The following is a 13,559-nucleotide window of genomic DNA, read 5'->3' on the forward strand; positions in this document are numbered from 1 at the left end:
AGTATTGGTGTTGTGATTTTAGAAAGATTATTTGAATGTTGTTTGTTAAACCCAATTAATGGAAAGTAAAGGAACCTGATGATGCGATCTTCTTGAAGAAGATTGAACCATGATGCGGACCGTAATGCTTTGTTGCTACTGGGCATAATCTTTGGTTTCTGATGGTTCCTCTCTTTCGATAATATAATTTTCTAAAGAAACTACTACTTATTAATGTTTCTTTCTAAGAGCATGTATTTTCTTTGAGTTTTTTTTATTTTAAATAAAAAATTTATTCTTACGATATGTTATTCTTTGCTTTTATAGCATGTATTTTCTTTGTTTTTTTTTGGGTATAATATTTAGTATTTTTTTTAACTTTTTGCATAGTTGTTGTTGTGAGTATTGTATAAAGACTCACAGTATTTGTTTTCTAATTATTTTATTACTGATCACTTCCGGTCGGTCATCTCTTTAGTAAAATATTATTTCTTAAAATTGTGTAACAAAATAATTTATCAGATAGTTTAGTTTGTTTACTACTTCAACACTTGATATAATGTTTTATTTAATTAAAACAAAAAAATCTATATTTAATATGTTGTAATATGATTTCTTCTATTATTTTTATTAATAAAATTCAGTTGGAACTGTTAAAATTATTTATATATAAGAGCTTTCAAATAAGCTATTAGGTTTTGGTGTTTAATGTGAGGAAAATTGATAGTGAGATAATTACAAGGAGCTATTATTAAATTTAATATTAATTATAAATCTTTAATTTAACTAAATGGTATTATTTAATTTTTATTACTAATATTATAAATAATTTATATTAGCATTATTCAATATTTTTATGTTAGAATTAACTCAATTTTTTTTACATCTTATTAACTTGATTTTTAGTTGGCATTTTCAAGAATTGTTTTCTTGATATAAATCTTCATTTTTTATTTCAAAAATAGAAAAATTTTCATTCTTGGAAAATCATTTTCTCCCAACTCTCATATTCAATTTTTTAAAAGTAAATAAATAAATTAAAGAACTCAGCTTCATTTTATTCCATGAGTAAAGCCACCAACTCAAGTTAAACTTTTTTTTATTAAGTTAAAAGTGATTACAAAGTACTATATGTTCTAATTACTTTCAATCATTTGACAATGAATACTCAATCATCCTTACAATCGCTCGCTGGTGCTCGAACTTATAAACTTTAAAAACAACAATAATTACTTTAACCATTGAGTAAGGTAGTTCGTACCCAACTCAACTTAATTTTTATTCCATTATTCAATACCTCAACTTATAAAACCAAACCGTTAGAAAGCTTCCTTTTTCTTCACCGGTTATATTAAAGATGTAAAATGAAAATAATATATATATATATATATATATATATATTTGAAATAGTAATTTTTGAAAAATACCAACTAAACATTATATTAATGGGCTATATAAAAAATTAAAATAATTTTTACATTAAAAAATATTTTATAGTGTTAATATAAATGATTTAGTTTATTGGTAATAAAAATTAGAAAATATAATTAATTAAGTTAATATTTATAATTTTTTTTAAAAAAATATAAATAACTTGAAATGATTACAAAATAATGTTTATTTAATTTTTTTTAGAAAATGACTGTTTTTTTATATAAAATATGTATTTAATATATATTGTTTACGTCACTGCTTACGCCTTTCATTGATCCAATGTAATTGTCGTTGAATAATTTATGAACCACCCACATTTCTTATGAATTTTATGTCTATTTGTTTTCAACCAATAAATATGTAAATAATAATAACAATTAATCATAATAATTAGTTTATTTCTCGGTTTTAACTGAACCAATTGATCTAATTAAATTAGTTTGGTTAATTCAATCATTCATTGAATTAGTTTAGTCGGGTAACGATTAATTTTGTTTCTAATATTAGGTTAAAAGTTAATCCGGTTCGAAATTGATTAATAACTGAATTAATCGAATCAACCAAAAATATTAAATATTAAATATATTATATATATTAAATAAATATTTAAGCTCAAACCAGTTAAAAATTAAGACCAAATCATTTTTAATCACACTAAACTCATTAAATTATTTGTATCTGATTAATTTTAACCCAAATAAAAAAAATATCTATCAAACTCAAATTAATCTAACTAAAAAATTATTAAAAAATTTGGTAAAAATGAATGTTTGACTTGGAATGATTGTGACACTCAAAATATCAAAATGTTAGGTGACTTTTCCACCTTTATATTACTATATAAAACCAAACCGTTAGAAAGCTTCCTTTTTCTTCACCGGTTATATTAAAGATGTAAAATGAAAATAATATATATATATATATATATATATATATATTTGAAATAGTAATTTTTGAAAAATACCAACTAAACATTATATTAATGGGCTATATAAAAAATTAAAATAATTTTTACATTAAAAAATATTTTATAGTGTTAATATAAATGATTTAGTTTATTGGTAATAAAAATTAGAAAATATAATTAATTAAGTTAATATTTATAATTTTTTTTAAAAAAATATAAATAACTTAAAATGATTACAAAATAATGTTTATTTAATTTTTTTTTAGAAAATGACTGTTTTTTTATATAAAATATGTATTTAATATATATTGTTTACGTCACTGCTTACGCCTTTCATTGATCCAATGTAATTGTCGTTGAATAATTTATGAACCACCCACATTTCTTATGAATTTTATGTCTATTTGTTTTCAACCAATAAATATGTAAATAATAATAACAATTAATCATAATAATTAGTTTATTTCTCGGTTTTAACTGAACCAATTGATCTAATTAAATTAGTTTGGTTAATTCAATCATTCATTGAATTAGTTTAGTCGGGTAACGATTAATTTTGTTTCTAATATTAGGTTAAAAGTTAATCCGGTTCGAAATTGATTAATAACTGAATTAATCGAATCAACCAAAAATATTAAATATTAAATATATTATATATATTAAATAAATATTTAAGCTCAAACCAGTTAAAAATTAAGACCAAATCATTTTTAATCACACTAGACTCATTAAATTATTTGTATCTGATTAATTTTAACCCAAATAAAAAAAATACATCTATCAAACTCAAATTAATCTAACTAAAAAATTATTAAAAAATTTGGTAAAAATGAATGTTTGACTTGGAATGATTGTGACACTCAAAATATCAAAATGTTAGGTGACTTTTCCACCTTTATATTACTATATACTTCTTCATTCCCCTAATTCAGAATGCAGGCAACAATGTCTGGGGTTGAAGAAGACAAATATCGTTCTTATTTGCATGGAGAAGGTGAGCTCAACACCACATGGAGATGGGGAGGTCCTCCTAATTATGACGATGTCAACAAACTCTTCGAGGAAGAAAGAACAAAGGTTTTCCACTCATCTATTCTATCTATATTTGATCTTTCTTTTACCTACATTCATTTAATGAAGATATATGCATGAACCAGTTTAAGATTTTATAGGATACGTACAAATTTAAAAATTTATATTAAAAATTTAATTTGATCTTTCTTTTACCTACATTCATTTAATGAAGTTATATACATGAACCATTTTAAGATTTTGTAGGAGACGTACAAATTTAAAAAATTATATTAAAAATTTAAAAGGTACGAATTATAAAATTTTAAGGACCTATAAAATTACATCATCAATATAAAGTATCAAAATTATACATAAATTTAAAATTTTTAGTGTTACTGTAGTCCTTCCACCCCTTATCTATCTCTAATTATAGGCATAGACAATAAAATATTGAGGTTAAATTATTTAATTTTGAAATAGTTAATTGCGTCACATGCCCTTCAATTATGACCCTCATTTCAAATTGGTCCCTAAACTTTTAAACATTTTAATTTCATCCCTAAATTATGGCTTTTATTTTGGATTAGTCCTCAAACTTTTGAACATTTTGGTTTCATCCCCCAAACTATGATCTTCATTCTAAATTAGTTCCCAAACATTTTGAACATATCAATTTCATCCCAAATTATATGTATACATTAATCACATCCATTGTTAATAAAAGTGTTAGGCCAAGTTATATGATTGTATGTTTGGGGAAAAAAATTAAAATTTAGGTTAAACTATGGTTGAAATTAATTACATATTTAGATGAATTTGGGTATGAAATTGGAAGATTAAAAAGTTTGGGGACCAATTTAGAATGAGAGTCATAGTTTGGGGATGAAATTAGAATGTTCAAAAGTTTAAGAATTTATTTAGAATGAGAATCATAGATTAGGGATGAAGTTGGAATGTTTAAAGGTTTAAGGATCAATTTGAAATGAGGATCATAGTTTGAGGACATATGATGCAATTAACTCATTTTGGATAATTAGAAAACTCGGTGGTAAAAGAAAATGTTATTCTCTTTGAGGTTATGTGTTTAAGTAACAAATTTTGAACATATATTACTATTAAAAATTAGATAAAAAATGATACGTTTATGTCTTATGGTTATAAAAAAAGGTTAAGAATAACATAAATTCTTTTTAAATTTGTGAATGGAAGGTATGGCCTCCTGGATCACTAGAAGAACAAGTGCAGAACCTTATAAAGACATGGGAAATGGAGGTTTTCCACAAGGCTTCCCTCCATGATTTCAAATCTTTGGACGTTAACAAATACACACTTAGCTTAAATGGTAAAAAAAAAAAAACAGACAGAACCTGAACAAATGCCGTGTACATTAATATTTACAGATGCTGTTGTGAACTAAAACATAGTTGATTATGTTTCAGGTCGAAAAGATCTGAACATGATGGACATAAAGAAGCTTGGAGGAGGCTATAACCCACAGCTGCAAACATCCCTTCCCGAAGAACACAGAATCTACGATCCTGAAAAAGAAACAGCCGAATCATCTCACAGGGCTTTTCTTACAGCCTTTCCAAGAGGATTTGCTTTAGAAGTTGTCAAGGTTTATGCCGGACCACCTGAGATTGTCTGCAAGTTTAGACACTGGGGTTACAGTGAAGGTCCTTTCAAAGGTCATGCTCCTACGGGAGAATTGGTAGAGTTTTACGGAATCGCCATCATCCAGGTATATTTTAAATTTTTAATCACATTTTATGATCAGATATTTAAATTAATATTTTTGGTTATGTTATGTTTATCACGATTATATATATAACGAATATTATTGTGTTCATCATGGATATCGTACTTATACAATAACAATTTCGGACGATATCATCACCGTTACATAACAACTTCTATTTTGATAACAGACCACTAATTAAATATGTGGTGATTGTATTTTTGTGAAATAGGTGGATGAAAATATGAGAATTGGTGGAGTGGAGTTCTTTTATGAGAGGGGAGAACTGCTTGGGGGTCTGGTAAAAGGAGCCGCCATTGATGATACCTCTGCTCAGGAGGCAGCTTCAAGTTGTCCCATCTTGAGGAACACAGGCTAGAATTATTCCTACAACTTTTAAAATAAAATAAGGGTAAATTATATCTGAATTTTACACTCTTTTTTATTTTGCTCAATGTATTTTTAAAAGTTTTTAATTTTATCATTGAACTTAATATATTGAATTTTTTGTCACTTTACAGTTAAATAATTAACGGAGATAAAACTATGCCGTTTAAAAAAAACAAAATTTCCATCAAAACGACGTCATTTTGTATCGACAACCTATTTATAACGATGTTAGTGAGAAAACAGCTAAATGACAAAAAAAACCCAATATATTAAGTTCAAATTTAAAGTGTAGTAAGTGAAATAGAAGAAAAAAATAAAGTTCATTTACCAAATTTATAATTTACCATAAAATAAATTCCCATTAGGGTTGCCTCTTTGTCACTTTAAATGGAACGCCGTTTGCTGATTGTTTTTTTTTTTTTTTGGATAATTCGTTTGCGGATTGTTAGTTTTTGTTTCGTCTAAATTTGTATGTTGTTATGAATCAAATTGTTTTGGTATAAATATTTTAATTATATATAATTTTAAGATAAAATATGCAATTATAGGATGATCTTTTAAGATAAAAGTTATTATATGATGTTAAAAATAACCCTTAACATTTATCAAGATAGTCATTTTAACTCGTATTTTTTTAGTATTTTGACATCCAACGATTCACTTTGAGACAAAAAACTCCTTTTATAGATGAAAATTATTAGATAATACACGATTAACGGTCCTAGAAGCATTTTTTAACATAAAATAAAATGTTGAGGGCTAAAATGCCCTATAAAAAAAGGACAAAATGATTATTCTATTAAATGTTAATGATATTTTTGTCTTAAAATAAAATGTCGAGGGACAAAATATTCCAAAAAATAGAATAGGGGTAAAATAATCACTTTAGTAAACGTTGGGGGTTAATTTTGGCATTATGTCAAAAATTATAAATAAACTACTCGTTTAGTACCTCAACTATCATTTTTGTTCTATTTTGATCATTCAACTATTTTCTTTTTCAAAATCATACATAACGTTATATTTTGGTTTCATTTTGATCTCACCCACTTTTAAAAAATTAGCAGAATGACTATCGTGAAAATTTTTATTTTTCAATGATGACATGACATTACTTTATAGTGACTTTTCAATATTATGGTTAATTTTTTAACAACGAATAATTAAAATGAAACCAAAATTAGATGTTAGATGTGATTTTTTTTTAAAATGACCAAAACGGAACAAAAATTATAGTTGTTAAAAATGGGCTTTGATCACGTGCGACAACTTAATATACGGCTAAAAAAAGACACTACCGAAAATGTTATTATTTTTTTAACATTTCCGGTAAAAATTACCTAAAACATTATTATTTCTACAAAAAATGTTATTCTTGGGCACTTTACCGGAAATGTTTAACATATCCGGTAAAGAGTTACCTAAAACATTATTTTTTCTACCGGAAATGTTAATATTAGACATTTTACCGAAAATGTTAAAAAATTAATGTTTTAGGTAAAAAAATAATATTTTAAGTATTTTTTTTACCAAAAATATAAAAATTTCTGATAAAATATTTTCTTATATTAAGATTGAAACTACCCGTTTCTTACAAAACCCAAACATGTTTCTTACAAAAGTCAAACATGTTTCTTGCAGAAAAAAAAATTAATAACACCCGATTAAAAATAATAAAAAGGTAAACAACACGTTTAATACCCAATTATCATTTTTATTCTATTTTAATCATTTAACTATTTTTCTATTTTAAAATCATACCTAACATTATATTTAAGTTTTATTTTCATCACATACCGATAAAAAATTAATGATAATACTAACGTGTCACTATAAGATAATATCAAATCATCATTAAAAAACTTAAAAAAATCACATCAATATTTCTATTAATTTTTAAACGAAAGATGACTAAATGAAACAAAAACTTAATAATAGGTATGATTTTAAAAAAAATAGTTAAATGACCAAAACAGAATAAATGTAATAGTTGGGATACTAAATATGATCTACCCATAATAATAATGGCAAGACATGAATAATCGAATGTCTATGTTCATCTTCTTTCTCGATTAATTTGGTTATTGAGCTTTTATTTACCAATAATTTTATATTGTGGTCAAGCGTCTTTTGCTATGCCCATGGGAGCGAACCTTCAAACGGAACAATCCCACAGTATCTAAAAAGACCTTCAATTTCCGGGCATCCACTCGGATATGGGATCGACCGATGGAAAGGATCACGCCCGACCTTCTTCTTAAGCGATCCCATACATCCGAATGGATCTTGTTGGAACTGAGCCCTCACCAGTGCCTCACCTTTCAAAGCCGCTTCTTTCGAAGTTGATGGAGCTGGTGTGCCCGTGTAAAAGAATCGCGACTCTGGAAAGCCAATCGCGGTGCGATGCAAGTTTGCAAATCTCTCTTCCTTGAAATCATAACTTACAACCTGATTCATATGCAAAAGGATGATGATGAGTTTTCAATCCAGAATGCGAGGATATGATGTATTAGGTTCATGAACTTATATCTTACATCCATAGTGGCATGGATGATGAACTCGACCATTTAATCTTTCACCTTATCGAAACACACAGATGTACAAGTAAGAAAGACTATCGAAATTCAGAATGGATCGAGTAGGATATGCTTACAGTTATGTTTTGCGGGTATGTCCCGGTAAGCTCTCAAAACCGGCAAACGCTAAAGAGAAGGTTTTCAAAACTATCTCTTGCATGCTCCTCTGTTAATGCCCTCCACTTCACACTTTCTTCCTTCCCTGAAAATCAGTTGAATATAAGAACGATGCTTAGATGATTCAAAACCGTAATGTTGTAGAAACAATTTCCTAGAATAAAGACGAACGTGAAAGAGGCAAGCTCATAGAACTAGACCAGAGAGTAGAACTCTCACTAGTGAGCTAAAATTGCAATCTTACGACAGCTAATGAGAACATTCAAGTATATACAAAGTATAAACGTAGCATAAATACTCTCAAAATCGATAAACTTGATGTTTCATAAGAAGAACAAATATGCATGATAAATGAAGTGCAATCATTTTAACTAGTCCAAGGCATACAAGAACAGCATATAACCAGAAAAATGGAGAACCGAATAAGTGAACATACCAAACCATCCTTCCGATTCAGCAACCGTCCAATAATTTTGAGCCTCGCTTCAAGGACCGGCTCAGATGATTCAAAACCGTAATGTTGTAGAAACAATTTCCTAGAATAAAGACGCGAAAGAGGCAGGCTCATAGAACTAGACCAGAGAGTAGAACTCTCACTAGTGAGCTAATATGGTTGCGATCTTATGACAGCTAATGAGAACATTCAAGTATCTACGAAGCATAAACATCGCATAACTACTCTCGAAATCGATAAACTTGATGTTTCATAAGAAGAACAAATATGCATGAATAAATGAAATGCAATCATTTTAACGAGTCCAAGGCATACAAGAACAGCATAATTCCAGAAAAAATGGAGAACCGAATAAGTGAACATACCAAACCATCCTTCCGATTCAGCTACCGTCCAATAACTTTGAGCCTCGCTTCAAGGGCCAGCATCCTTTCGAGTCTCTCCGCCACTAAACAAAAGCAAAGCTGCATCATCCTGTGCAGCGTTTTCGACCCCTCCCTTTATGTGACTCAAAAATGTAGCAGCTTGTCCCGGATTCTTCTGGTACGACTCCAAAAACCAAGAATCCTCTTTATCAACTTCTCCACAACTAGTACTTGTATAAACCGAATGCGTAGCAACCACTACAAGATTCTTAAGCTTGACATAGGGATAGTAATTACCGAATCCATCATCAAGTTTCCCATAATTTTTCAGCATCCAATAGTGGTGCTCATTTAGAGATAAAACTATGAGGATTGTGACCCCAAATGCCAATGAAACAAAGAAAACAAGGAATGGATGTGACATGTAATAGTAATGAAGCGTGTCAGCCAATGACTTAATCATTCTAACAGGGTAAAACCATGAATTTCTAGCCCTTTTGGTTCTTTTTACAGTACCAGATTCGATATCAAAGTCGCCCTTTGAATATGCATTGAAGGACTTTGGACTACTTGACCCAAATGGATAATTGTTCATCATGACAGAAACACGGCTGAAAAGCTTCGAGATTTATGTGTATAAAGCATACCCAAAGAGGTAATTCAGAAGATTATCGAGTAAAGATGACGAATTTCGATTCAATTAGACGAACCCAACGCATAAACTACTTAGAAATGAATCTTCAAGGAAAAATTTGAGAGGTAGAAAGAGTATACTCACCGAAAACCCTGGTAGAATGGAAGAGATTCAGATCCAGAATTTCAGAGTTTAATTACTAAAAATAAAAATGTGAGAGATGGTGAAGGGGAAGATGACTGAGAACAGGGACTGAATTATTGGATTTTTCCCATTTGAAGCCCAAAAGCTTACCCATTGATTTTTTAACAGATTAAAACATAATTTTAAGTATAATTTTAATAAAATAAATAATTTAATGATTAAAATAAACTGTAAGAATAATTGACTGATTAAAGACATAATAATCCTGACATATATTCAATAAATTATAATATAGATATACAAAATAATTGCATTTCCCACAATAGAATATAATGTATCTAAATTACACTATCATTCTTTTACCTTTTTCTTATTATAATAATACATCAGATAATAATTTTTTAAATATAGTTAAAATGTAAATAACTAAATGTAAAACAATCAAATTCTAAATATATTTTAGGGATGTGTACGGGGCGGGGCGGGCTAATTTTTTAGTCGTTCGGATCTCAATCTGAAAATATATTTCTTATATCAGTTCTACCCTGATAAATTCTAATTTTTCTCCCGTCCTGATCCTTATACGATTCGAATATATTCATTTTTAAAATAATTAAATTATTATATTTTTAATAATATATTTATATTTATTTATTATTTTTTAAAGGTTAAAATAATATATTATATAATAACTTTTATATTTTTATTAATTAAAAATATATTTTAACAATATAAAAAATAAAATTCCTTAAGATATTTAATATATCATATATATACAAAAAGATAAATTAGTAATTTATACCTGATTATGTCATATCGATTTTTGTTTCAAAAACTCAATCCCGTCCCGTCCCGCTCCGCCTCGAAGTTATATGTTAAATAACCTATCCCGCCTGGAATCCTAAAATTTCAAAAAAGAAATTATCCCTATAAAATTGAGTCAAAACCCATTAAATTCGAATATTTTAACCATCCTAATATATTCGACAGCATCATGTGATGGGTCGTCTTCAAAAAGGTAAACTAATTCCAACTCCCAAAGATATTTCCGATTCTAATTAATTGAGGTGGACTCACCCCCAACCATCCATCAACATTAATCCCTCCAACTACCTGTTTTGTTTTTGTTCCCCCCCCCCTAAGATTATTAAGGCATCCACATTAACCTCGTACGTTACTTCCATGTGTTATTCTTACATCACATGCATTTGATGTAGTTTAAAATTACATCAGGAGATTGTAAGTCTTGTTATCCTGATATACTGAGATTTAATCTTTTGTTGTTTTGATTGTCAAAGAAAAAGAAGATTAAGGGATTGTAGATTTCAGATGAGTTTGAAAATAAAAGATGCATTACTCATGTTTCTTAAAATGATGTACTTTTCATCACTTGAGCCAATTCATATTGTAAACAAGTATATGTATGGATTATTATAAAAAAATGGAAAAGTTTCTTCAACTTCAAGGCTTTGAACTTTGAAAAAATTCCAAATCCAGAAAGATCAAAGGAACCCCAATCTTCATTCATTAAGTTTGCAGAAACCTTTAGTTGATCATCAACTGGAAATGACTCAAGTTGTTGCATTTGCCTTTCAAAGTCTGGTGTTGTTGCTGCAACATCATGGTCGTCGGTCCATAAACCATCCGGTAACACCACTTGAACATCGGCTTCCAACAAACTTTGTAGCCCGAACGCCTCGATCTCGTCGGTTCCCGGCATTTCTCGAAGCATATATGGCACTTGAATTGAATGAACATCTGGTTTCCGGCACTCCATTGATGAATTGTTATCTTTATTCGCCCGAGGCTGATCAAAACTTGAGTTTTGATTCAAGAATTTGGCAAAAACAACGGCTAGATCTATATCGGGTCGATTCCCTGAATCCTCATTAGAAGGACTACTTGAATCCTTACAGTAAGTCATCGAAACTTGACCTCTTTTCTCAACACTTTCGCTGATGGACTTCCCTCTTTGTCTCTTCCGACATCCGCCAACGGGTACGTTCCTTAGGGAACCGCCTTTAGTCCAATACCTTCTGCACCCTTTGCAGAAGTACCTAGGCTGAGACAAACTATAGTTGTTGTAATAACAGAATTTGGTGTTCGGAGAGGCACAACGCGGACAATTGGGAGCAATTTCAACGTTGGATTTCCACTTGCTCTCCATAGCCAACATTGGCACCGTCGGATCACACTGCAACATCTGGTGGTCACTTACCATGAACATTTCCTTTGTTCTTTGTAAGAATAATTGTTTTTAAGAAATTTTGGGAGAGAGAGATCTAGATTAGAAAAAATAGCATGTGAGACAGGAAGTTTGTAAGAACTGTAAGGTGTATAAATATGTGTGTATATATATATATATATATATATATATATATATATATATATATATATATATAATATATATATATATGGGTATGTATATATGGCATTGATGGTGCAAAAACGTGGGCGGTTACAGTATCGATATCACAATATAGTAGAATCGATACCATGGTAGGAGTACCGATACCATTGAGACAGAAATTATAAGATAAGCTGAAATGGTTATAGAAATTTAAATAATAGCACTTGTGAATATTATTAAAGTATAAATGTTAGGGAATATACTAACATTTAGAATGGTATAAATGTTAAAGGCATGAATGATGTCATAAATGAAATGCATAACAGTACATTAAAGGAATGAAAGGATGCCATAAATGAAATGCATAACGGTGCATTAAAGGCATGAAAGGATGTCATAAATGAAATACATAACGGTGCATTAAAGGCATGAAAGGATACCATAAATGAAATGTATAACGGTGCATTAAAGACATGAAAGGATTCCATAAATGAAATGCATAACGGTGGATTAAAGGCATAAAAGGATGCCATAAATGAAATACATAACTGTGCATTAAAGGCATGAAAGGATGCTATAAATGAAATGCATAACGGATCATTAAAGGTATGAAAGGATTCCATAAATGAAATGCATAATGACGCATTAAAGGCATGAAAGGATGCCATAAATGAAATGCATAACGATGCATTAAGGGGGTGTTTGGTTCAAGGAATGTGGGATTCCCATGGGATGGAAATCTCACATTCCCATGTTTGGTTGGCCGGGAATCTCATTCCCGGCAATGTTTTATTACCAATAGTAGATTTTTTGGGGTATATTACCGGGAATGTCATTATCTCCCTTCCCTTAGGTATTGTAACATTACCGGTGTTTTGGACTAAAAGGCCCTTAAATTATTTTTTTTTCAAAAACATCCTTCTTCTGTCATTGAATAATAAAAATTCTACGAAAGTTAAATTACAAATTTATCCTTAAATTATTTTAGATTTACAAAAAAAAGTCTATAATTAAAATTTTATATGAAATTCAGGGGTTAAAATTTTTTTACCCTTTCATTAAACCTTTTTATATTTTTTATTTTGTAAAAAAATTTATATAAATATTATGAATTTAATTTTTAAAGAAAATATATAAATATTTTATAATTTTTAATATTATACATATATATAATAAGGACAATTTGGTCAAATATACATTCCAATAATATTTTATTCATTTAACCAAACACGGTAATCTTACATTCCTGCTAAACCAACCAAACACAAAATACAACATTCCCAGTAATCCTATTCCCTGGTAATCTTTTATTCCCACTGGTAATCTTACATTCCGTGAACCAAACGCACCATAATGGCATTAAAGGATGCCATAAATGAAATGTATAACGGAGCATTAAAGGCATGAAAGGATGCCATAAATGAAATGCATAATGGTGCATTAAAGGCATGAAAGGA

At 29.0% G+C, this 13,559-nt stretch overlaps 2 protein-coding genes and 1 pseudogene across 2 annotated transcripts; 1 reads left to right on the plus strand and 2 right to left on the minus strand.

Moving 5' to 3' along the window:
• Positions 1-3,236: 3,236 nt before the first annotated feature.
• LOC120206687 (pathogen-related protein-like) lies at positions 3,237-5,886 on the plus strand. Its single transcript, XM_039206266.1, has 5 exons — positions 3,237-3,397; positions 4,544-4,676; positions 4,774-5,075; positions 5,305-5,452; positions 5,838-5,886. Exons 1-4 carry the CDS (start codon positions 3,254-3,256, stop codon positions 5,449-5,451), a joined length of 726 nt encoding a protein of 241 aa, XP_039062197.1. The 5' UTR covers positions 3,237-3,253; the 3' UTR covers position 5,452; positions 5,838-5,886.
• Positions 5,887-7,467: 1,581 nt separating this feature from the next.
• LOC120206676 lies at positions 7,468-9,731 on the minus strand (annotated as a pseudogene).
• Positions 9,732-11,118: 1,387 nt separating this feature from the next.
• LOC120207345 (dof zinc finger protein DOF3.5-like) lies at positions 11,119-11,975 on the minus strand. The gene has a single exon (XM_039206826.1). It carries the CDS (start codon positions 11,971-11,973, stop codon positions 11,119-11,121), a length of 855 nt encoding a protein of 284 aa, XP_039062757.1. The 5' UTR covers positions 11,974-11,975.
• Positions 11,976-13,559: the final 1,584 nt, after the last annotated feature.

Source organism: Hibiscus syriacus, unplaced genomic scaffold (assembly GCF_006381635.1).
Source record: "Hibiscus syriacus cultivar Baekdansim isolate YM2019G1 unplaced genomic scaffold, ASM638163v2 tig00000477_pilon, whole genome shotgun sequence".
In the NCBI taxonomy this organism is placed as follows: domain Eukaryota; kingdom Viridiplantae; phylum Streptophyta; class Magnoliopsida; order Malvales; family Malvaceae; genus Hibiscus; species Hibiscus syriacus.

Excerpts from the sequence above, each read along its gene's own strand:
- LOC120206687 (XM_039206266.1), top strand. The coding sequence starts at position 3,254 with ATGCAGGCAACAATGTCTGGGGTTGAAGAAGACAAATATCGTTCTTAT. Across the intron at positions 3,398-4,543 it reads TCGAGGAAGAAAGAACAAAG|GTATGGCCTCCTGGATCACT; the intron begins GTTTTCCACTCA and ends TGTGAATGGAAG. Across the intron at positions 5,076-5,304 it reads ACGGAATCGCCATCATCCAG|GTGGATGAAAATATGAGAAT; the intron begins GTATATTTTAAA and ends TTTGTGAAATAG.
- LOC120207345 (XM_039206826.1), bottom strand. The coding sequence starts at position 11,973 with ATGGTAAGTGACCACCAGATGTTGCAGTGTGATCCGACGGTGCCAATG.